Here is a 24843-nt window from a genome sequence, read left to right as displayed (position 1 = left end):
ATATAATTGTATACAAATCATGCTGTGAGCAAATCGGTTAAAGCTAACGAGTTTATTTTTTTCGTTGTATTGTACACTAAATTGCAATCATTTTGGTATATACCACATTGTAAAACAATCAAGGCAACACAGAAAATATTATCTCAAAATGATGCATGAATTCGTAACACTCGGACGTAAGAAAAAGCTGTTTTAAAAAATTCACCATAAATCGAAATATTGTGCTAGAGACTTCCCGTTTGTTGCAAATTGAAGTTAATTGATTGAATATTACTTGACTGTAAGTGTTGTAGCTAAAAATTGCCGTTTTCGACCATTTCGGTCGAGTTAAAGTTGACCTAAGGACGAATTTTTTTCTATTTATCGTTATTTATTTGAAAATATTTCAAAACTGATAAAAGCTACAACCATAGGTTGTTTTTTTACATGAAATTGCACACATTTTCATATATAAAACTTTATGTAATGGCTAATTTAAAAGGGTGCAAACATTACGACAATCGGATGAAAAAATTTCTGATTTTTTCGGAAGAGTTACCGTGCGGATGTAAGGAAAAAGTTTATTTTATAAATTCACCATAAATCGAAATATTGTGCTAGAGACTTCCTGTTTGTTGCAAAATAAAGGTAAATGATTGAATATTACTAGAATGTAATAGTTTTAGCTTACAATTGTGTTTTTCGACCATTTCGGTCGAGTCAAAGTTGACCGAAGGTTGAAATTTTGGCACTTATTATTATTTATATGAAAATATTTCAAAACTGATAAAAGCTACAACCATGGGTTGTTTATTATTGTATTCTACATGAAATTGCACGCATTTTCATATATAAAACTATGTAATGGCTAATTTAAAATGATGTAAACATTACGACAATTGGACGAAAAAATTTCTGATTTTTTCGGAAGAGTTACCGCACGGACGTAAGGAAATTTTTTTTTTTTTCATAAATTCACCATAAATCGAAATATTGTGTTAGAGACTTCCAATTTGTTGCAAAATAAAGGTAAATGATTGAATATTACTAGAATGTAAGAGTATTAGCTTACAATTGCATTTTTTTACCATTTCGGTCGAGTCAAAGTTGACCAAAGGTTGATATTTTGGCACTTATTGTTATTTATATGAATATATATCAAAACTGATAAAAGCAACAACCATTAGTTGTTTTAAGTTGTATTATACATGAAATTGCGCACATTTCCATATATAAAACTTTATGTAACTGCTAATTTAAAATGTTGCAAACATTACGACAATTGGACAAAAAAATTTATTGATTTTTTCGGAAGAATTACCGTGCGGACGTAAGGAAAAAGTTTTTTTCATAAATTTACCATAAGTCGAAATATTGTGCTAGAGACTTCCAATTTGTTGCAAAATGAAGGTAAATGATTGAATATTACTAGAATATAAGAGTTTTAGCCTACAATTGCATTTTTTAACCATTTTGGTAGAGTCAAAGTTGACCGAAGGTTGAAATTTGGGCACTTATCGTTATTTATATGAAATTTCAAAACCGATTAAAGCTACAACCATGAGTAGTTTTTAGTTGTATTCTACATGAAATTGCTCACATTTCATATATAATACTCCATGTAATGGCTAATATAAAATGGTGCAAAAATTATGTCAAAGTGACGAAATAATTTCTTAGATGTGTCGCTGATACGTTTTAGTGCGAGAAGAAAGAAATTCGCGCTTGCGCGCCTTGGTAACGATTGTAAACAAAACAACGCCTTGATCCGTGAGCTCCCAGCATCCCCCAAGGTGCGTGATTCAAAAGTTTTCGCCTAGTAGGCCTATAACTATTTTTCTGCGAATTTAAAAAAAAAAAAATTTTTATATCGACGTACCATACGTCCAATCGGCACCCAACAGACAATTTATATCAACGGTTAATACGTCCAATCGGCGTTTAAGGGTTAATAGAGTCCACTGGTATAAAAATTTTGTCTGTTTTGATTCATGATTGTCTGCAAATACCTTTCTTTGTGTTTTAAACCTCTGAGCCCTCGCTCATTATTTGCAGTTGGACCTCTTGTAACTATGGGTCATTTTTATACTCTTGTTCAGGAGAGGATATAGTACTTCTGACTGTGACATCCTTACCACCTAATCTTGGTCACCTGTCATGTAGCAAGATCAGCTGGAGTACTCACTTCTACACTGCAGATAGTGTAGATTCTTTGATTTACTGTTGATTTAGTCATTCAGGAATATAAACCCCAGTGTTACCAACAAAGGTTTTATCCTATTTCATGACCCCTTCTTAATTTTAGAACTATTGGACTTCCCAAACCCAGTCATTTAGTAATTTTCTGACTGTAAGTCTCTGTGAATAGTGTAAAATACAGTGGCAGTGGAATGTGATGCTCTCCTCCTGACCTGTCAGAGCATGCAGACTGGTCAGACAGCACTTGATGCATCTTCTTTGGTGATCAAAAAACTTTGGAGCTTGAATGTTCAGATGGCAAGTTAGATTTATTTAGTACTCATTTTGAGGGTGTCTAGCAAGGGGGCTGATTGGACCTGAAGATAAGCTTTTATTGACTCCACAAAAAAAAAAAAAAAATTTTCTTAGGCCACGTGGGCATGAGCAATCGAAAAGGCATAGCCTTGTCTAGGAAATTGTTTACATATTTTATACAGATTTATGTGAAAATATCATTAATAACTTTTGTGACCTTTTGAAATGTTAGAAATAATCTAGTATACTATATAAATAAGATTTAAAACTTGTCTTTTCATACTTTTATTTTACCAGCATGTTCTCCATTGTTAAACTTTCTCCATCCAGTAAAATGGTTATGTCTTGAAAAGAGTATGAAATATTGCTTTCCTGGTGATGGAAAGACATGTCTGAAATTGCCATAAGTCCTCTCTCTTTTTTTTTTTTTTGTTTTTTTCATTTCTTTCTCACCTTTCTCACCAGACGCCAGGTAGGCCTCCAGGCCTGTCAGTCGTCCTGCTTCAGGAACAGTCTCCATTCTTGGCGATCATCATAGAGCCTCATCTCATCAACTTCCCGCAAACTAGAGCCTCTCCTCTCTACTCCTCTCTCTATGTTTTGTAGCCATCTCATTTTTGGTCTTCCTACCGGTCTCCTTCCTTCGGTGTCCATTCCAAAACCTTATAGGATATCGCTCCTCCTCCATTCTTTTGGTGTGTCCAAACCATCTAAGCTGTCCTCTCTCACAAAATCTAGTATCCCCTCCACTCCCAGTTCTCTTCTAATGTCTTCATTTCGTAGCCTATCTAGTCTTGTTACACCTTTTTTGCATTATTGTTATTATATAGTATTATCACATATATATTATATCAGTCCTGTGGTTTAATGGGACCACTGAGTTACAGTGGCAAGATAAAGAAGTTGGAGAGGAAATAGGAAGAGACTAAGCAGCTGGGGTCAGAAGAACAATTGCTTAGTGCATTTTCCATCAACAATATGTCCATACACCAATCTCTACTACATATACCAGTGATCATTTATTATTTTCTACTGCCAAAATTTGGATTTTTCTTTGCCATTGTTTCTGTTGGTTCTTATTATTTTCTATCTTTCAACTGGGAAGGTTATTGTCTTTCATATGGTTATGCTTAGCTCATTTTTGTTTTCTTAACTTATGGCAGTCAGCACCCAGTGGTAAAGATGTGGTTTGCATCAGGGTGATACTGAAGTTTGTTAGTTCTCAAAACACAGAAATAGTATGTAGTTTTATTGATTTTCAACATGAATTTTTGGGAGAGTTTGTTACACATTAAGTTTTGGCCATAGCTAAATTTCTTTACTGAAATTCACTTAAAGCTACAGTGTACCTTTAGATGACATCAAAGGTCCTCTGAAGCATTTCTATTATTGCATTCATTTCTGCCTTCAACTTTTTATTTATTCTTTCGGGTCTCTTTCCACCCAGGTGTACTTCATTTGTTATTTTCAACTCTTATTCAAAAACAAATCCTTTGAACAAACTCCAGGAGAGGCTAAGAATATTACAACTTTATAATGATACTACAGTAGTAATAATGATGATGCCAGATGTAAGTCAATTTATTACCATCCTTATATTTCTCTTTTTTTACTTACAGGATTGTAGTTGTTGAACAGTCTAATGTCACTACATTCAATAGAGCAAAATTATTCAACATTGGCTTTGTTGAGAGCCTCAAAATGGCAACAGTTGACTGCTTTGTATTTCATGATGTTGATTTATTGCCTCAGAATGATATGAACATATATGCCTGTACTCATCATCCTCGTCACATGTATTCAGCTTTAGACAAATTCAGGTGAGTATAGAAGTTTTGGAATATTACCTTTGATTATTATTAACAGTCCTTGACTGGCATTGAATTCTGAAAACCCATACGTAAGCTGATCTACATACAAGACATGATATGGAATCCAGTGGTAAAACTCCCTTTTAACAAGTGAAGATGAGAAGTAATTGCTCTTTGCATATAACCGAATATACTTGAGTGTATATTACTACTCTGAAGAAAATGGCTCATTAAGTTCAGGTTAGGTTGTTACAGTACATGTCATCATTCTTTGTTTAAAAGAAACTACTGTGATAGTGAAAAATAGTAAGATGGAAATGGTTGCTGATGAAGACAGTAGGATTAGTGATTTTGTGACACTTGGTTAGGTTCCATGACTGTAGAGAATTAAGTGACATGAAATTTTATGAAAGCATTCCACGAATAATACAGTATTGTTTCTGTGGATTAATCAGTCTTAGTCTTTAGAATATGGTGTCTATGCTGGAATCAGTTTTTTACTTGTATGCTCCTTTCATTGTAGAGATATTAGTGCACAAATCATGTGATTCTGTAGGGCACCAGAAAAAATATGGAAATGAAAAGGCTTTGGATGAATGTTTGTAATATTTATCAGTTATTAACTTGAGAGAAAATCTATAAAGCTCAAGATTAGTATTACTTTTTGATGGATTAGGTCTTGTAATACGTATACTTAAAACTTTTACTTTAGCATTTAGTTATTGCTGAACTAAATGATAATGCATAATTAAGCAGTGTAACTTAACCCTTTCCAGTCCAGACAGGCCGACCCTATTGTGTATGCTCAGGTCTTGGTCATTTACGCTTAGGTGAACAGTTGAAAAGTTAGACACATTGAAAGTTTCCATAAAATGCGTTTTAAGTTTACCCGTGTATTTTTTTTATCACTAAAGTGGTACCATTGGAAAGCTGAGAGTTTATTCTAGCATATGTTAAAAGTTCTTAAAAATATGTTATAAAACAGAACCAAAATTAACTTTTAGCATTTCTTATTCTCTTCCTCTGATTTCAAGGGTCAAAAAATATATTTTATGGTTAATCAAATGTAATCAATTTTTCATAAGTTGATAGAATATTCCTTAATTACAGTGATGGTAAATATTTCAGTCGACATAAATTGATATTTTATGAATGACAAGGCAATTAACAGAAGCATCCATCAAGCACTTCATGGGTGTTCAGTTTATAGCCGGCGTTGGCAGCATTGATAGCTGGGTAGGTTCGTCATCATCTTAGCTCCTCCTCCTTTCTTGACATTCAGCGTGTCGGCCAGGTTGTTATATACAACAACCAAGGTCATAGTTGGATCCCGTCAAATGGTGAATTTATGCTTTATTCTGGTGCTGTCTATCAGTTCTTGTAATGCTGGCTTCGTGTCATGCTTATCTGATTTTTTCATATTTTTTCACTACTACATTCAGTCTTTTGTTCAAATTCTGAATAGTTGAAAGTTAATCTGGGTGTGGTCATAATCCACATTGGTATTCATCTCCATGGCTTTCACCTTCCCAGGGCATAGAAGCCTCATTGGCATTTTCCCCTAGGCTTTTGTTACGGTATGTTTATTCAGAGGCCTATAGAGGTATGCAATAGTAAAATAGTAAAGAATTTATGGTGATTACAAGCTCCATAGCTGTACTATATTATACATATGCAAATGTAATTATGAGCTTTCATATGTTTACAAACATACTTCAACATATAAAACTAAATATTAAGCAAAAGCGGAAAGTCAATCGTAAAATGAACAATCAGTAGTTATAGAGCAATTTTAAAGTGGATTTATTTGGATAGTTGCCTAACAAGTATACATTTTATGACTATCAATTTTATATTCTCAACGGTCTCCAGTCAGTATTTCATTAGTTGGGGCTCTTTTAAAATCACACCAAATATTTAACTTTGTCTTCAATCCACGATGCAATGTCTCCATTATTTTGAGAAGTGAATATAGTATATATATATATTATATATATATATATATATATATATATAATATATATATATATATATATATATATACATATATACATATACATATATACATATAAATACACACACACATACATATATACATACATACATACAGTCATAGCCCTACATACGAAAGTCCCTACGTACGAAAAATCCAGGTTACGAAGGCAAAGACGAAAATTTTTTTTGCTTCTGTGTACAAAAATAATTCAGATTGCGAAAGGGTGTACTGTAAAGTCTGAGATTCGCCTGGGCCGCCGAGAAAAATGTTAAAACTTGCGCGCAGCCAACTCGTTAGACTCGCCACCATCCTCCCCCTCTCCCATTGGTTCCTGATGCTAGTTACTGCCGTAAGATCCTGCTCTCCTACTGGTCAGCATCTATCCCATCATGCATCTACGTAAGGGAGTTCCTCGATCATTTCGTTTCGGCAGCGTTATCGTACACACTTGGAATTCATTCGTTCACATAGATTTCGTTCGTTAACGTAAATTTATGTATGTTAGTGATTTGGCTTTCATTGTTCTGTAAGTTACTTTATCGTGTTGTGTGTGAACTTACTTACTTTATTAACCATGGGTCCCAAGAATGTTGCTGAAGTTCACGGAAAGAAGAGGATGCTTTTTATGGAGACAAAGATGGAGATAATCAAGAAGTGTTAATGTTTTCTGCCATATATTAATGTGTTTTGTAAAGTTTAGTGTTAATGTTTTCTGCCATTTTTTAATGTGGTTCGTAAAGTTTAGTGTTCATGTCTTCTGCTGTTTGTCCTCCTCCTCTGTCGCCACTTTTGGACACGAAAGGTAAGGTTCCACATTTTATTACATAAGTACGTACATGTACGTACAGTATTTCTTGTACCATGTACACTAATACACTTTATTTACAGGTACAGTAACGGTTAGGTTGGGTATTGAATGGTCCAAATTGTTGTATTTCATTGTTTATTGGCTTGGAACGAATTAGGCAATTTACATGTAAAACGTAGTTCAAGATAAGAAAAAATCAGGTTACGAAGGCCGCTTCGGAACAGATTAATATTGTATCATGAGGCACTACTGTACACACACACAAACACATACACACATACATACATATATATATCACACATACATACATATATACATACATATATATATATATATATATATATATATATATATATATATATATATATATATATATATATATATATATATATATATATATATACTATATATATATATATATATATATATATATATATATATATATATATATATATATATATATATATATATATATATATATATATATATATATATATATATATATATATATATATATATATATATATATATATATATATATATATATATATATATATATATATATATATATATATATATATATATATATACACTACACACACACACACACACACACACACACACACACACACACACACATGTGACGGTACTTACTTTCTTCGCACAGATCTAAGGTGACGTGCGCCGTGGAGGCTGTACTTTGGGGAATTAGGCTTATATAAATTCTTCTTGTCTTGCTCAATGTTCTTAATCTGGATTCATTAAAAGGGTTCTAATTTAGGATGAGAAATTAATTGATATGTTTCTTTGCATTAAGTTTATTTTCTTCGTTCGGGTTCTTACAAATGTTTTCCACCTTCTGAGTTACTGGGCTCTTGGATCCCCCCTGATAAAACTTAATTGGCATTGTTGCAATTACGAGTCCTATAGGCAGAGGGAATTTACTGAGTATTGATTGTCACTTTCACTGTCTTTGATTGCTTCGCACACCACACTTTTGCACCTGTTCTTCTGGGATTCTTCTGTCTTTTTGCTCGTTCGGCTGCTGCACCACTCGTTCTCTCTCTTCCCCGTTCCCCTTTTTTGTCGTTATCTTCTACTTGACTTCTCTGTTCCCCTTTTTCCTCTGCTCTCTTCCTTCTTCTCTCTCTGTCTGCCCTTTTTGTTGGGTTGAAATCTCCTTAGCACCCCGCCTTTGGATTTATGGATTCTAAAAGACTTCTTGTGGTCTGAATGGCTGCTAACTTCATACAAGACCGCCTTCCTGTCAGGTCTTTTACAATGATTTGTAGGCTCTGAATTTGTATACGCCTCCTTCTTCATGTCCTGGCTTCTTGGGGGCGTATCCCTTTAGTAACCTCATAGGTCATTCGTTGATACCCCTTTTGGGCTGTCTTATGACCAACACTCATGGCTTTTGATTCGTCGAAGTCCTTAGGTCTATCTCGAGAGGGTTGAGCTCTGAAGAGTTTGGTAATTCCCTCTTTCTAACAACGGGTCATAGAATTCCCTTTTAACGTATGCCAGATGGCTCTCTCTGACCGTTGTTCAACGAAGGGAACGCCGATTAGTCATAGGCGCTAATGAGAGTAGTTTCCAATTTCATCGAAGATGCCTGGGCGATATCCCTCATCGGCTATAATCTCTTGTTGTCACTAATCGCTGGTACGGGACAGAGTTTTTTGGGGGAGATGAAAACCAGATGTCTAATGGCTAAAAGCCTAATGTTTGGAGTAACAAAATCCCTTCGCTAAGAAAAAAATCATTATCTTATTCCCTTTTCCTTTTTCTTCTCTTATTATACCATTTCGTGCCTTTTTTCTTAAGTATTATTAAGTTATTGCCTTTTGTAATAACAACACTGTGCCACACTATTACAGACTCGGCCCGCTACCTCGCTGACTCCGACAGCGTTAACTAAGCTGAAGCAAATATTATACCTACAAGAGGACTCCTAACTTATGCTTCTTTGGAAATCATATTGAAACTTTAACTTAAAAAACATCAAAAGTGAATGTAAACATGAGCAAATCCTTGATTTAGTAACATTAAGGGCAACAATCAAAGGTAAATGTAAACATGAGTAAATTCTTGAGTAAGTAACATTCAGAGAAACATTAAAACTGAATATGAAAATGAACAAGTACTTGATTAAGTAATATTAAAAAGAATCATCAAACTGAATTCAAATATGAGTAAAATCACATTAAGAAACATGAAAACTGAATGCAAACAAAATAAATCACCAAAACCAAGAAAAACTGAAAGTTAAACAATACATAAGCCCTTGAGTCACATAAGTTATATTAAATGCATGGTAGAGCAAAAATAAATGGTAACTATCCAAGTTTACACTACATGATTGGTTCAGTCCTCAGTCCTATTCTATCTAGGTGGATATCGTCTTTCTTTATGGAAAAATAAATTCGTTCTTTGTTGACGACACTTGATGGCTTCTTGTTTGCTGCGACCTGCTGCTTGGTGACAAGTCCTGGAGAAAATATCCTTGTGTATTTGTATGCAATAACAAGTGTGTCCTTGACTTCCTACTGAGATTGTGTATTGTGTTTATGCAAATTTCATTGGACATTCTTACTGCAATTTTCTGAGTAACCTTGTACATTAAACAATATAACTTCACTGCTTGATACTAAAACAAAATTGGCAACCTCGGTTAAGGAACCGGTTAAATGGTAATGCTTGTAGGTTTCTTCTACTGTGACAACAATTAGTAAGCTTTCTCCAATCAATATCTTGTTAGTAAGTTTTAAACAACACTACAATCTTGTTAATGAGTCTTCATCAATTAAACTTCTTGTTAGTGAGTCTCATCAATTAATAACTTATTAGTAAGTTATCATCAATCAACATCTAATGGATTTGAACAAAGTAAGTATATTAATTACCCCTTCAAAATCTTAATCATTTCTGGAATGAATTCCCTTATCTTATAAAATCTTCTAATGTCTATCTTAACCCGTCTTATTTATTCTTTTACTTCTAAGAATGTTTTTCTTATGGAACGATTAAACTTAATATACGTCTTGAAATTCTTATACTGCGCATTGAACCGTTTCTTACATACCCAAATATTTCCCTTCAAGTCAAAATTAATTTGAAGTTAGTGCACATAACTCCAAAATTCTTGCTACAAACCGACTAATTAAAGTAAGAATTGTAACAATAAAAGATTATTCCTAAGTCGACGATGAAGGTAAACTTAGCAATAACGAAATCAAATAAATACATGGGAATAATGGGATGAATTAATGGGTTTCTTCTTCTGTTTTCACTGAAAAGTGATCTTCTATTTCTTAGGTTATATCTAGTTCCTTCTTCTGGAATGTCTTCTGACGTCTCTGTCATTTCGGATTCTTCTTTTCTGTGACGGTACTACTTTCATCGCACAGCTCTAAGGTAACGTGTGCCGACACTGGAGGCTGTTCTTTGGGGCAATTAGGTAAAGGGGTTCTGTAGGATGAGAAATTAATTGATATGTTTTCTTTGCATTTAGGTTTATTCTTCGTTAGGGGTTCTTACAAATGTTTTTTCCACCTTCTGAGTTACTGGGCTCTTGGACTGATAAAACTTAATTGGCACTTGTTGCAATTACGAGTCTATAGGCACGAGGGAAATTTACTGAGTATTGATTGTCACTTTCACTGTCTTTGATTGCTTCGCACACCACACTTTTGCACCTGTTCTTCTTCTGGGGATTCTTCTGTCTTTCTCTCTCTTCTCTGCCTGTTGCTGGCGGCCACTGGTTCTCCTCGTTCCCCTCTTTGTCGTTATCTTCTCTCGTTCTCTGTTCCCCTTTTTTCTCTGCTCTCTTCTTTGCTCTCAGAGCAGGGTTGTGTTGACTGATGCGTTTTCGGAATGGTTTTCTTTCCTCTTGATATTTTTTCTTCATGCTTCGCATCTTTTGTTCTTCTAGTGGAACGACTGTTCTTGTTCTTCGGAGTGGAGTTTTTTTTTTTTTTTTTCCGCAGTGTGGGTGGCTTTTTTTTGGTTTTTTTTTTTGGAGCGCTTTTATTGTTACGACTCGATAACTGTCTTTGAATTTGGTGAAGCACTGGTACTGTCTTAGGGGAGAACTTTCTATTTCGAGTGGCGTGAATGAATTGAAAATCTCTTATGCCGACACTAAACTTTTGATTCTGTTTTCGCTGCCGCTGGTTTTAACTGTCATTCATGTCTTCGTATCACGTCGCTAACCACCATTTCTTTGCTGTCTCTTTTGTCTCTTCCTATCCTTACCGCTCGACATCAATTAATCTTGTCACTATATCAATCTTTATCTCATCGTATCCCGTCGCTCTGCCACCAATTTTTCTGTGACGGTACTTACTTTCTTCTTTCGCACAGATCTAAGGTAACGTGCGCCGTGGAGGCTGTACTTTGGGAATTAGGCTTATATAAATTCTTCTTGTCTTGCTCAATGTTCTTAATCTGGAATTCATTAAAAAGGGTTCTAATTTAGGATGAGAAATTAATTGATATGTTTCTTTGCATTAAGTTTATTCTTCGTTAGGGGTTCTTACAAATGTTTTCCACCTTCTGAGTTACTGGGCTCTTGGACTGATAAAACTTAATTGGCACTTGTGCAATTATGAGTCTATAGGCACGAAGGAATTTACTGAGTATTGATTGTCACTTTCACTGTCTTTGATTGGCTTCGCACACACACTTTTGCACCTGTTCTCTCTGGGGATTCTTCTGTCTTTCTCCTGTTTCGGCTGCTGCCCCTACTCGTTCTCTCCCCTCTCGTTCCCCTCTCTTTGTCGTTATCTTCTCTTGACTTCTCTGTTCCCCTTTGTTCTCTGCTCTCTTCCTTCTTCTTCTCTCTGTCTGCCCTTTTTGTTGGGTTGAAATCTCCTTAGCACCGCCTTTGGATTTCTGGATTCTAAAGACTTCTTGTGTCTGAATGGCTGCTAACTTCATACAAGACCGCCTTCCTGTCAGGTCTTTACAATGATTCGTAGGCTCTGAATTTGTATACGCCTCCTTCTTCATGTCCTGGCTTCTTGGGGGCGTATCCCTTTAGTAACCTCATAGGTCATTCGTTGATACCCCTTTTGGCTGTCTTATGACCAACACTCGTGGCTTTTGATTCGTCAAAGTCCTTAGGTCTGATCTCGAGAGGGTGGAGCTCTGAAGAGTTTGGTAATTCCCTCTTTCTAACAACGGGTCATAGAATTCCCTTTTAACGTATGCCAGATGGCTCTCTCTGACCTGTTCACGAAGGGAACGCCGATTAGTCATAGGCGCTAATGAGAGTAGTTTTCCAATTCTCGAAGATGCCTGGGCGATATCCCTCATCGGCTTATAAATCTCTTGTTGGTCACTAATCGCTGGTACGGAACAGTTTTTTTGGGGGAGATGAAAACCAGATGTCTAATGGCTAAAAGCCTAATGTTTGGAGTAACAAAATCCCTTCGCTAAGAAAAATCATTATCTTATTCCCTTTTCCTTTTTCTTCTCTTATTATCCGTTTCGTGCCTTTTTCTTAAGTATTATTAAGTTATTGCCTTTTGTAATAACAACACTGTGCCACACTATTACACACACACACACACACACCCCGTCAGTCCTCGGGTTACGCTGGTTTTGACTTACGCTGTTTCGTGGTTACGAACACGCCCCAGTAAAAATATAAAAAATAATATTATGTGTCGTTCTGTCTTACGCGTTTTAGCGTCGTAAGCGACGTAAACAAACGCGAACTAGTTTCGGGCGCACAGCGGAAGAATACACTTTGTGTGGGAGAAGACGGCATTGCTTCCCTACGCTCAGTCCTCGCCCGTACGTCATTTTGGTTGTTTACACTGCCTCTCTCTCGTGTTGTATCGTTTTTGTAACTTTTTGCCCTTGGTTATGGCTCCCAAGCATAAGGCAGACTCTTCTGATGGTAGTGCATCGAAGAAAAGAAAGGCCATCACCTTGGAAGTTAAAGTGGACAATATAAAGCGATCTGAAAAGGGAGAAACGCCAACAAACAGTGGCCGGTCGCTTGGCCTTAGTCATTCGACTGTTGCTATCATTATCAAAGATAAAGGGTGCATCGTTGAACATGTGAAAGGATCTGCTCCTATGAAAGCGACAGTGATAACCAAGCAGCGTAGTAATCTAATCATTGAAATGGAAAGGTTATTGGTGCTTTGGTTGGAAGACCAAAATCAACGGCGTATTCCAGTCAGCCTTATGGTGATTCAGGAGAAGGCGAAAAGATTGTTTGAAGCGTGGAAAAAATAAAAGGGGGGAAGGAGGGGAAAGTGAAGAGTTTGTGGCTAGTAGGGGTTGGTGTATGTGATTTAAGGCTCTGGCCAATTACTATAACCTTATAGTGCAAGGTGAAGCTGCTAGTGGGGATGAGAAAGCAGCGAGTGAATTTCCTAAAGCGTTGGCTGAGATAATTAAGGAGGGGGGTTATTCTGCTCAGTGAGTGTTTAATGTGGATGAGACAGGTTTGTTTTGGAAGCGTTTGCCTAACCGCACGTACATCGCCGAGGAGGAGAAGTCAGCACTCGGTCATAAAGCCAGCAAGGAGAGGCTAACTTTACTTCTTGGGGGTAATGCTGCTGGCAACTTCAAACTGAAGCCCTTGCTGGTGTATCAGGCTGAAAATCCAAGGGCACTCAAGGGCATTTGGAAGGGTCAATTACCAGTAATTTGGAAGTCAAATAAGAAGGCATGGGTGACACTTGCGGTGTTTGAGAACTGGTTCGTAAATCATTTTGTGCCAAGTGTGGAGCGGTATTGCGCCTTTAAGGTGTTGCTAGTGCTGGACAATGCCCCTGGACACCCTGCCCAGCTGGGAGACTTTAACCCTAATGTCAAGGTGGTTTACCTTCCACCTAATACCACGGCCCTTTTACAGCCTATGGACCAAGGAGTGATTGCTTCGTTCAAGGCCTGCTACCTCCGAAGGACAAGTGCTTTGGCTTCACAGGCAACTAAAACCAAGAAGGACTTGACTCTGAAGGACATTTGGAAATCCTACAACATCCTTGATGCCGTAAAGAACATTGCTGATTCCTGGGAGGAGGTTAAGCAAACAAACATGAATGGTGTTAGCAGGTGAAGTCCAGTCATCCAGTCTGCAAGTTGGCAGCTGGCTTAGAACTGGAAAGCCTTACAGTTCATTGGCTTGGAGCGTGGGTTTTAGAGGTCCTCTGCTGTGGCTGTCAGTTGCTATTTCCTGATGCTGGTCTTTCCACTGCTGTGAGAAGGCAAGTATTTAATGACAAAGTCACCTCCATGCTGCAGAAAGATACCGTCTAGAAGTTTTGGTGAGAATTACTGAAGTTCTGCAGTTGGTTTTTCCTCAATCAGAAGTCTTTAGTAAGATGTAGACCAATCATCAACCTAAGCCACCTCTACTGATTTCTCCATCTGAGCCAATTTCTATTTAGAAACCATTGAATCTGTACTGTTCACAGGAGGGACTTCCTTGTTCATATAGACCTGAGTGATGCATGCATTACATCCTGTTAACCCATTGTCCCATAGGTCTTCACCAGAATTCTCACACTGTTAGTGTTCTGAGTGTATCTTTAGGACTTGTGACATTTCTGGTATCTGGACAATTTATTGTTCTGGATGCTTCAAAGGAAGAATTGCAGAGTCACTTGCCACTTCCTTTGCATTTGTTATCTGTGGGTGCATACACTTTACTTGGAAGTTTTCAAAGACAGTAGTTGAGTTGGTCTGCCCTTCAGAGAACAGTGTGTCACCTCATCAATACCATTGACACAATCCTTTTTCCATGCTCTTTCATCCATCTTTATTGGCTTTAAAGTACAATTTAGGTCTGTATGACATCCTTGGGATAGACAAGTAATGTGCAACTTTATTGGAATAGATTAGGATCTCTTATTATTGTGGCAGGCCATGTACATTCAGTAGGAAGGGTTGAAATCTTTCTCATATTTGTCAGCCAGCTCCCATTGCCTAGCCCACTGGAAGCATGTACTTATTTATTGGATGACTTGCCTGTACACCTATTGTGCTTGGCGTGCCCAGTTTTGGCTTTATGTTCCACTAGACTTTACATATGTAAGTGCCCATCGTCAAGAGATTCTTTCTTTGCAAACTTATTATTCTTGGAAGTTATTTTTTTTTTCTTTAGAATTTCCTTGCATACTCCATGTTTTTTTCCTTGGACTGGACTTTTTGTAACTACATCATCCTCTCTTGACCCCTTCTTGCTTCAGCCTCCCTCCTTAACAGTAGTAACAAACTACATTTTTACATTAAATCAGATTTTACACAAACTCATTAATCAAATATAATGCAAACTAGATTCCCATCTATTTTCTGATGGAGATTGACACAGAACAATAATGCAAGTAGGGTATTTAAGAATCGTGGAGTTGGCTAAGAATACATGCTAGAACCGTTGTCTTTGTAATACTTTGCGTTCCACACAGTTAAAGACTATTGTAATGGAATTTATAATTATGGGATTTGTATGAAAACTGTTTTTATTGTAAAAACAAGTTTTATAATTTGCATTGAATATTTAGTCCAGTTTACAATATATTTTACATGTTTTAGGTTTATATTCTGTTGGTGATTTTATGTTATTTTCTAGCTTGTTTAAGTTTTATAATTTATGAAAAATATCTGTGAAAGGTGCAATTTCATGAAAGCAATCTCACTAGTGATTGCTTTGTTAGGAACTGGAGGTTAAAGAGAATAATTCTAAAGTTCTGTAAAATATCTTGCAGATACCATCTACCTTATCGTAACCTTTTTGGAGGTGCAATAGCAGTTCAACGTGTTCACTTTTCAGCTGTAAATGGCTTTGCAAATCGATATTATGGATGGGGGGGTGAAGATGATGATTTTTACAGTCGCATAGAAAGGAAAGGTTTAACCATAATCCGATTTGATCCACAAGTTGCTCTGTATGTCATGTTACCACATCAAAGTCTTCCTCCATCAGAAGATCGCTTTCTTCACCTGAATGAAGGAGTCTCCAAGTCTGATGATGGTTTGGCAACTCTTTCTTATCAACTTATTGAGAAGAAAGTATTGCCTCTCTATACACTGATTTTGGTTTCATGCTAATGTTTATTAAAGTAATTTATTACTGTTAATTTTACCGAGACTTAAGAGGCAAACATATTCTGCTTTATTCAGGAACAAGTGACTTAATATTTTATATAAATTTTCAGGCACTTCCTTGATATGTGTTATACAACTTTTGTATATGTATTGGTATTACTTATGTATCTCATATTTGTATTGCTGTATAATTCCATGCAAATTTAAACGTTATGGACCTCAATTTTTCTATTTAAGAAAGTTGGAAGATTGTTTTAATAAATTTGCAAAATAAAAGGTTGTTATCTTAGATTTTTTTTTTTTTAATTTAAACCTTGTGTATTTAATCATTTAGAATGAGTCATGTTAATTTTCCCTATCCATACCTACCAGTGAGTATTTTCTTAAGAGATACCTAAGATTCTCAAATAAGGATGGAGATGTGGCAGGATCACAAGCTAAACAAGCAAACAAGACCTCCTCACATTTACGTTAATCAATCTTGGCTTACAAATTTAATTACCAACAGGACACTTGGTTCAGCAAGGCAAAAAAAACTCAAACACACTTACTCACCAGGAAACTTGACACAATCAGGGTGAGAAGCTGTGCTTTCAACATTGTATGGCCATCAAAAAAAACAAACTCCACTGCCATTAGCAAACTGCCGAACACCAAACCAACTGTCACCAACAAACCACTGAATACCAACACAAAACACACCAAACAAGCACCAAGACTACACACCAACTCACAAACAAAAAACACCAAACAAGCACCACAGAACTGGATTACTATACTCACTCACTGACTGACTGCTTCTCACTCTGACTGACTCCCAATGCTTGGCAATCGAACCACTCAACAAGCCAAGACACCTGCCAAAAAAGCAGTTCACTCGTTAACCACCCATTCATCATTCACACCCTCTCTCTCTCTCTCAAAAAAAAAAAAAAAAAAAAAAAAAAAAAAAAAAAAAAAAAAAAAAAACAAAAAAAAAAAAAAAAAAAAAAAGTGCACAAACCTTCCCCATACTATCTATCGCTTCAGACGAATGCAAACAACCCAACCAGACACAGACAAAAGAACCAGCCCCCCCCCCCCCCCCCCCCCCCCCCCCCCCCCTCTCTCTCTCTCTCTCTCTCGAGCAACCCATGAGAATGTTGTCGAATGCAACCAATTCATTAATTGCCCCATATTTCCTCCCTGGTTACATTTGACAACATACAACATTCACACTAAATAGCCCTCTTTAAAACCCAGAGATGTTTGGATACTGGCCCCCTGGATCTTGTTCGAGGCCCCTCATACACTCACTTCTTTCCTACCACTTTCATTCAAAATCACACTCTCTCTCACTACTGTCCTCTCAAATCCCATTCACTACCTCATCTACCCCTTTTAACTCTTGCCCCAATATCTCCTGTATCTTTGCCACCAAATCACTCACCTCATTCAGTTCCCTGCCACACACCCACTTTAAGTCTCATCCATACCCTCCCCAGGCTTATCTGTATTGCATGCTCTACCAACCATCTCTACCTTAACACTAACCACTTTATTATGCATTCCACTCTATTATGCATTCCACTCCTTTCCCTTTCATTCCCTTTTCTTACCTTCTTTCGCTTTCTTCCATACTCAACTAATACTAACTGCTGATCCCCCAAATCCATTTGCTCACTGATGCTCGGTTCATATTTATTCACTTTCAACCACTCGCTCATCGCATTCTCACAGACATACTGTGGCACATCTCTCCACCTGCGGAACTGATTATGATGTGCCCTGACCTCTTCCATACCCCCAATCCATTCACAACTTCCCCAAAACATAAGTTAACCCACTTGATCCAACTTCCAAAACCTCAACAGGCCCCTCAAACTTTTCCTTTACTTTACATTCATTCTTCCCTCCCAATCACCTCTTTCAACACTTGATCCCCAACCCTAAAACTTTTAAACCTCTCACTTGCTCTCTTCCACACATCCTGATCACTCTTGATAACCCCAACCTTGGCCTAATAATACTCTTAAAGTTCAACACATACTTACAGGGTAACATACCTATACTCTTTTGCAATGTGTTGTTGTACACCCACTCTGCACGCCCCACATGCATATCCCAATCATTATCACACTTACTCATTCGTAAAATCTCAGTCAATGTCCTAACAGTCCTTTCAGCCAAACCATTTGCACTGGGCATATACAGTGTAGAATAAACTTGTACAATACCCCATTCCCTCAAATTCCCATCCCACAAACTGGCCCATTATCACTCAACATTCTCACATGCTTACACACACACATCAGCAACATCACTTGGCTCACCATTCACGTGATAGTCTCACTCCTCTTATTCTTTATGGGGACCGCATACGCAAATTTGCTCGTGGTCCACCATCACCTTCATTCCCACATGCCCTCTCGCAGTCATTGGCAAAGAAACACAGGCAGACTTGCATGTAATACACTGACACTTTCCCCTCTGACATTCTTCACATATAATGGCCACATCCACACAAATCTTACTTAACGCAGGTGTAAATAGTTTCTCTCTCATGCATTTCCACAACTTCTTTTTTCCCATGTGCCCAAACCGATCAAGGACCAACAGGCACATACTCACGGCTGAGTCGCTGGGAAACACCGGCACATACACTCCCTCATCATGCATTCCTCCCTGGTGCAAAAAGTACACTACATTTTTGCACACTACAAACCATCTTACAAACCTCTTGTATACCTCCAACTCACACGGGCAATCTTCCTCACTCACTCCTCCCAAAATGCATTCTCGTAACTTACTTATCTCCAAGCACCTTTCTTGCATTTCCTCAATCTCTTCCTTGCTCAACAAATCATTCTCGCTTCTAGGAACATCAATCATACCCACAAAGTTTGCCACAATCACACTCCTTTCCTGAATCCTTGCTATCTTACTACCCCCCTTTCTAAGAAACCCATTCCCTATGTCTACACTCACATCAAGCATCCTAAAAAAATCTATCCCTATTAAAAAACAAGCTGGCATATCATCTTCCCCCATGACTATAAAGTTATGTACCACTTTCAGCTCCCCTAAACTAATCTTGAGCTGTACCTCTTCCCATACTAAAACACTTCACTGTCCTAACCCATGTATTTTTACACTTGTACACTGCCTTTTCACTCCCCAATCACATCTCTCAATTTCATTTACCACTGACTCCCTCACTAGGGAAACCTGTGCCCCCGTATCAACTAAGCTACAGTACCCACTATCATTCACTCTTGACAAATGTCACCATTTTCCCTTGGGTTCCATGCATACACACATTCATTGCCACATCTACCTGATCATCCATACCACAAGCATCCTCCCCACATTCCTCCTCAGTTATCTCCCCACTTTCATACTTCTGATCCAAATCCCCCTCACATCCCCTTTCCTGACTAACCAACTACAACTGTGTTCCCCATATTGAATTCTCAAAATCCCTCACTATTTGCAGTTAGCCTTCCTCTATACTCAAATGGTCTGTCCTACCCAAAATACAAAAGCATTTAAATGCCAAACAACTCCGCTACCGCCAACAACAACCGCGACATCTCTCTCCCACCTTGCTCCTCCATACATGCCCCTTCCTTCTGCACATAACTTGTCAACCTTACTTGCAGCTCATTTGCACTCTCGGGCACTCCTCAACCAGACATTTACTCTCCAAATCTTTCATTGCCGAAAACAAACACTCACAAACTCTGTCGTCCCCCATAAACCTCTCTTACGACCAAACCCTCAGGTACTCTATCGGGATCCCAGTCACTTTTCATGGGATCGTCACCCTTACCATGCATCCTCGACATCGCATCCGCAACCACTTTCTTACTCCCCGGCACATACTCTAACGTAAAGTCAAACTCACTCAAATCCAAATGATCCTCACAGTCCTAGCATTCACACTTTCGTTCTTAATCGTATCCACTTAACGGCTGATGGTTCGTCCGTATAACAAACCTTACCCCATACAAAAACACTTTCAACGCATTCACACAGAACCTTATAGCTGCAAGCTCTCAATCAACTACCAAGTACTTTCGCTCTGCTTTATTAAAGGCTTTACTTACATACGCTATCACTCAATTACTCTTCTCCTTCACCTCTTACGACTGCACTAAAAATCCTCCCATACTAAACTCACTAGCATCTGTGTAGAGCTCAACCCTACTCACATCCTCGCCATGATCTGGAAATGTCAAGGTGACATCCCTTGCAGCCTCCTCTTTCAATTTCTCAAACGCTCTCACCATTCACTCATCCCACTTCAACTTAGTGCAATTTCTCTTCACCATCCATTCATTTAGCAGTTTTCTTATCCCTGAATCGTCCCTAAGAAACTTTCTTCCAAACTCAATCAAACCCACAAAATGTTTCAACTCATGCACAGTCCGAGGATGTGGAAATTCTCTTACCTTTTGCACAAACTTTTCACTCTTCCTTACACCACCTGCACTCACCACGTCCAAGAAATTCCACCTCCCCGGCCAACCATGTACACTCCTCAAACTTCACTTTCACTCCAACCTCTTCCAAACGCTCTAGCACCTCCTCGAGCAACTCCATATTCTCTTCAGCAGTTTCACTTGCAATCCAAATATCATCTCTAACCACAGTCACCTTCTTCCTATCAAACCTAGCCAAAACTACATTCATTGCAACTTTCACACTAACAATTTCCTCGACCTCATGCGGCACTTTCACACACACTTTCGCAACAAACGGCACCCCTTTCCATACCTTACTGTCTACCCCTCCATCCCTATCCAAGTACAACTCCCCACATACATTCCCTTTTATCTGCAACTCAATCATGTTCGTGCTTGGATAGACCACCATCCCACTCATACTTATCATTCATTCCCTCGACCACACAAAAGTCACTTTCATCCATCACTACCCCTCGATTTCTATCCTTCCACGCAACATTCCCACCACAGGCATACCTAAATTTCCTATTCCTCGTACCTCTCCTTTACATTTTCTAACCTCACATTTACTCCGCAACTTATTACATCTGTTTGTAAAAGAGAACGTTGGCACTGCAGCCAGTATCAGTCAAAGCAACCAAACACACCCCCTTGCATCTTGACTTCACACTCTTGGGCTCTATTCCCAAAGCCTTCCTCATGCAACAACCCTTCCCGCACATGCATCGCCCTTACTACCCGCACGCTAGAGGACCCACCCAATTTAATCCCCTTAACATCTGGTTTCCCGAATTCCCAGCCTGATTCATCCTCTTTTACCTACACACACTCCACAACCTTCCACTCCACATTCAACACACTTCACACGCTGTTCCTTACACATCCTAGCACAATGCCCATTCTTTCCACAGTTGCTGCAAACCACATTCACATGGGCACCCTGACATCCACTAGCTACATGCCGTGTCTGCCCACATCTATAACATTTAATTTCCCTATCTCTCTGACGCTCACTAACTAAATGTCCCGTCTTCCCACACCCGAAACAAGCTCTTAAAGACCACTGACATTATTCTTCTTATGGCCTGGTTTCCCACATCTATAACATTTCTGTTCCCGCTCACAGCTAACTGACCCTAACCTTCCGACATTCGCACTCCTATCTCTCTTAGGGTTCACCATACTTACGTTACTGGCCCTAACGCTCCTATTAACCACACTCTGCCATTCACCTCTGCCTTTCTAAAACTGCCTCCCTATAGCTCCTAAATTCAGGCATACGCTCATTCAATCCAGTCTTAATGCTGACACTTCTGCTCTCTTTCATACACCTATCTAATTCATAATCCTCAACTATCTCTTAAGATAACATTCCATGTCAGCCTTTCATTCGTCCATCTTACTTTCTCCTTACGTCTCAGATTTATAAACTCATACACTCTCAGGAACAGTCGCTAACAACTTCCTCATTAACTCCTTGCACCCATTTACTCCCTCATCCCCTAACATTTTCCTAGCAGCTAACCAGCATACATACATTGACAACGACTTGACAACATTAATTCTAGCCTCTTCAAAATCATTCTTTCTCCTATACCTAACTTTACTCTTTGCCCTCTTAGCCTACCCTGTAATCTTGGCTTAACATCTCGTATGGCACATCTACACTCGTCATAATCCCATATATACTCAACAAGTATCCTGTCAAAAATTTCCGTAACTCCCTAGCCCAAACTCTCCTGTTATCCCCATACTTTGCTGTACAATATTTCTTATATTCCTTAAAAATGTCCCCTATATCTGTACTACCATATTCCTCGTATCATGCACATCGGGGTACCTCTCATAGACACGGTCTTTCGTACTTCTCACTCACTCTTGCTCACTTCCGCTAATTCCATCCTGACCCCTCTTAACCTCTTTCGAATACAGCAAATCCACTTCCATACTTGCATCCATACTCTTAGCCATGCCCTTCCTACCCTTCTTCTTGCCTACTTGTTCCCACTTACCACTATCCGAATCATTCTCATCCTGTTCCTTACCAATCTTCTTCCTTTTAGTCTTATTCTTCTTCTCAGCTCCCGTCTTACCCTTGTCCTCAGTTCTATCCTTGTCCTGTGTCTTTCCCTTCTTTTCCTCGCGTATCACAAACACATCACCCTCTTCACTTGTACTCGCACCTTCTTCATCGCTTCAAGCCCGTCACCAGACCCAGGAAGCCTACCTCCAACAGCCCCCTCTCCAAGAAGTCCCCTAAACATTTCCTTCACAGTAATCATAACCAACTCCAGCTTCTCATCTATTTACTAAATCATTCACTCTATGTATGGGGGTGTAGGTTCATAAACCACTTTATTAAAAATTTCAGAAATTACGACTCTGTAAATAGCAACTTGGTTATGTAGCCTAACTGCGTGATTAGGCTACATATTAAATTCTTGTTGGTAATAAGCAAAATCCTAACCTTATTCAGTAGGAATAGATTATACCAAAGATACTAACCCAAGCCTTATAGAAAACTTGCTTAGGTTAGTAAATAGTTAGTCATAAACTAACTTGAATAGTATTGGGTGTTGTTTTAATTAAATTAAAACCTAAACATAACCAATACATAAGGACTAAGTTTAAGTAATATAAAAATAAACAAGGCTTCAAAGGTAATTTAAACCTCAAAAGGTTTGAGTTAACACAGATTGAGGCAGATCTAGGTAATAACTCTGCGTTGAGTATATTTATATGAAAATTACAATTCTCTAAAAGTAACTGAGTTGATAATCGAAATTTAACAACTGTTGTTAGGGGTTTGAGTTTAACCCCAGGGACTAGTAACAGAAACAGAAAAATGACATTTAACGCCCCAGACCCTAGTGGCTTCTGTTTTTACAGGACCGTTCCTTACAGTCCGTGCGGAGTTAGTACGTAGAATTGCCTAAATAATTTACAGAATGTACTAGAAATGTACATTTGTAGTCAAACTGACTTATAAACTGATATCTACTACTCGTTAATATTTACGGTTTTCAAGTATTAAAAATAATTTATACTAAAATAAAATTTTTCTAATAACAACTTGGTTTTTTCACTACAGGGCCATCTTGAGAAATGACCCTCAATTAAAGTGTGCCGTAGCTGGTTGCTCGGTGCAATTTTTGCCAGTGGGCACTGCCCATACCACCTGCCATAGGCATAGTCCCTGAAACAATCAGGGCAAATTTGTTTGGTCACCTGATATGTGCGAGAATTGTAGCATGCTCTAGGCAGCAAGCTTTACAGATGAAACTGCTCGCTTTAGAACTGTCTCGATGGGTCCTAGGGTTTAGCAAAGGTGAGTAAGGGGAAGATTATATCTATCTGGCAAAACTCCAGCAGCATATATTTAAACTCTTCTCTGATGTTCCATATTTGGACCAAAACCCAATAATATCAGTCACCACTAAATGCCCCCCACCCCCAAGTACATCCTGAGGAAGAATTAGAGGACTCCTCACCTAGAGGTGAAGTGTTCAAAGACTTTGAGATAGACATTGATACCGAAAGAATCTTGCTGAACCCAGAAGGATCAGGGACACAGACGTCAATCAGCCATGGGAAAAACATTGTAGAAGAAAGTCAATCTCCCTTGTAGCTTTCAGAAGCTGATCAGGATCCTTCCCCCAAAAGGGATATAAGGATCCACCTGAACACGATGGAAACAACAGCAAATTCAGAGGGTTATGGCAATTTACCCAGAACTTCTGTCCCCTGGGGAACAGACAGCTGCAGCTCAGCTGTAGATATACAATCAGGTTTCGCAAGCTCCCCCAAAAGGGATACACAGTTTGCGGTATTAGATCACTTCCGTAAGGAAATAATGAATGATATACCAAAATGTAAATGTCCTGCATCTTGCAATTGAATTGAGAGAATTGAAACCAAATCTGCCCAAACAAGATTTAAGAGTGCAAACCCAACTGGAACCAACAACATGGCCAGTTCCAGTTATGAGTCTTATGACCAAAATCCAGCAGACTTTAAAATCCTACTCTGATGTTGATAACCCTTGGTGAGAGGCCTCAATGTGTATTTTCTCTCAGGATGGTAAGTATCTTATTAATGAGAGAAAGACCATGATAGAAGTAGTACATGTTGAATTTAGGAACAAGGCAGCCTTTCCTAACACTGAATGGCACCTGATACCACCTGTGCCAGACGTGAAGAAGCCTCAAAAGGAAACTGCTTTCTTAGCTGGCAATTTGG

At 38.2% G+C, this 24843-nt stretch overlaps 1 protein-coding gene across 1 annotated transcript in view; it reads left to right on the top strand.

Annotated features, from left to right (window-relative positions):
* The window catches only part of LOC135201403 (beta-1,4-galactosyltransferase 1-like), a gene marked incomplete in the record, with an annotated part of 31056 nt that extends 14611 nt beyond the window's left edge, over window positions 1–16445 (top strand). Inside the window, 2 exon segments of the mRNA XM_064230294.1 lie at window positions 4092–4292; window positions 15817–16445. Coding sequence (XP_064086364.1) covers window positions 4092–4292; window positions 15817–16159 — 544 coding nt within the window.
* Window positions 16446–24843: the final 8398 nt, after the last annotated feature.

Source organism: Macrobrachium nipponense, chromosome 28 (assembly GCF_015104395.2).
Source record: "Macrobrachium nipponense isolate FS-2020 chromosome 28, ASM1510439v2, whole genome shotgun sequence".
NCBI lineage: Eukaryota > Metazoa > Arthropoda > Malacostraca > Decapoda > Palaemonidae > Macrobrachium > Macrobrachium nipponense.
The sequence above is the reverse complement of the archived record's forward strand: the minus strand, read 5'-3'. Positions and strand labels throughout refer to the sequence as shown.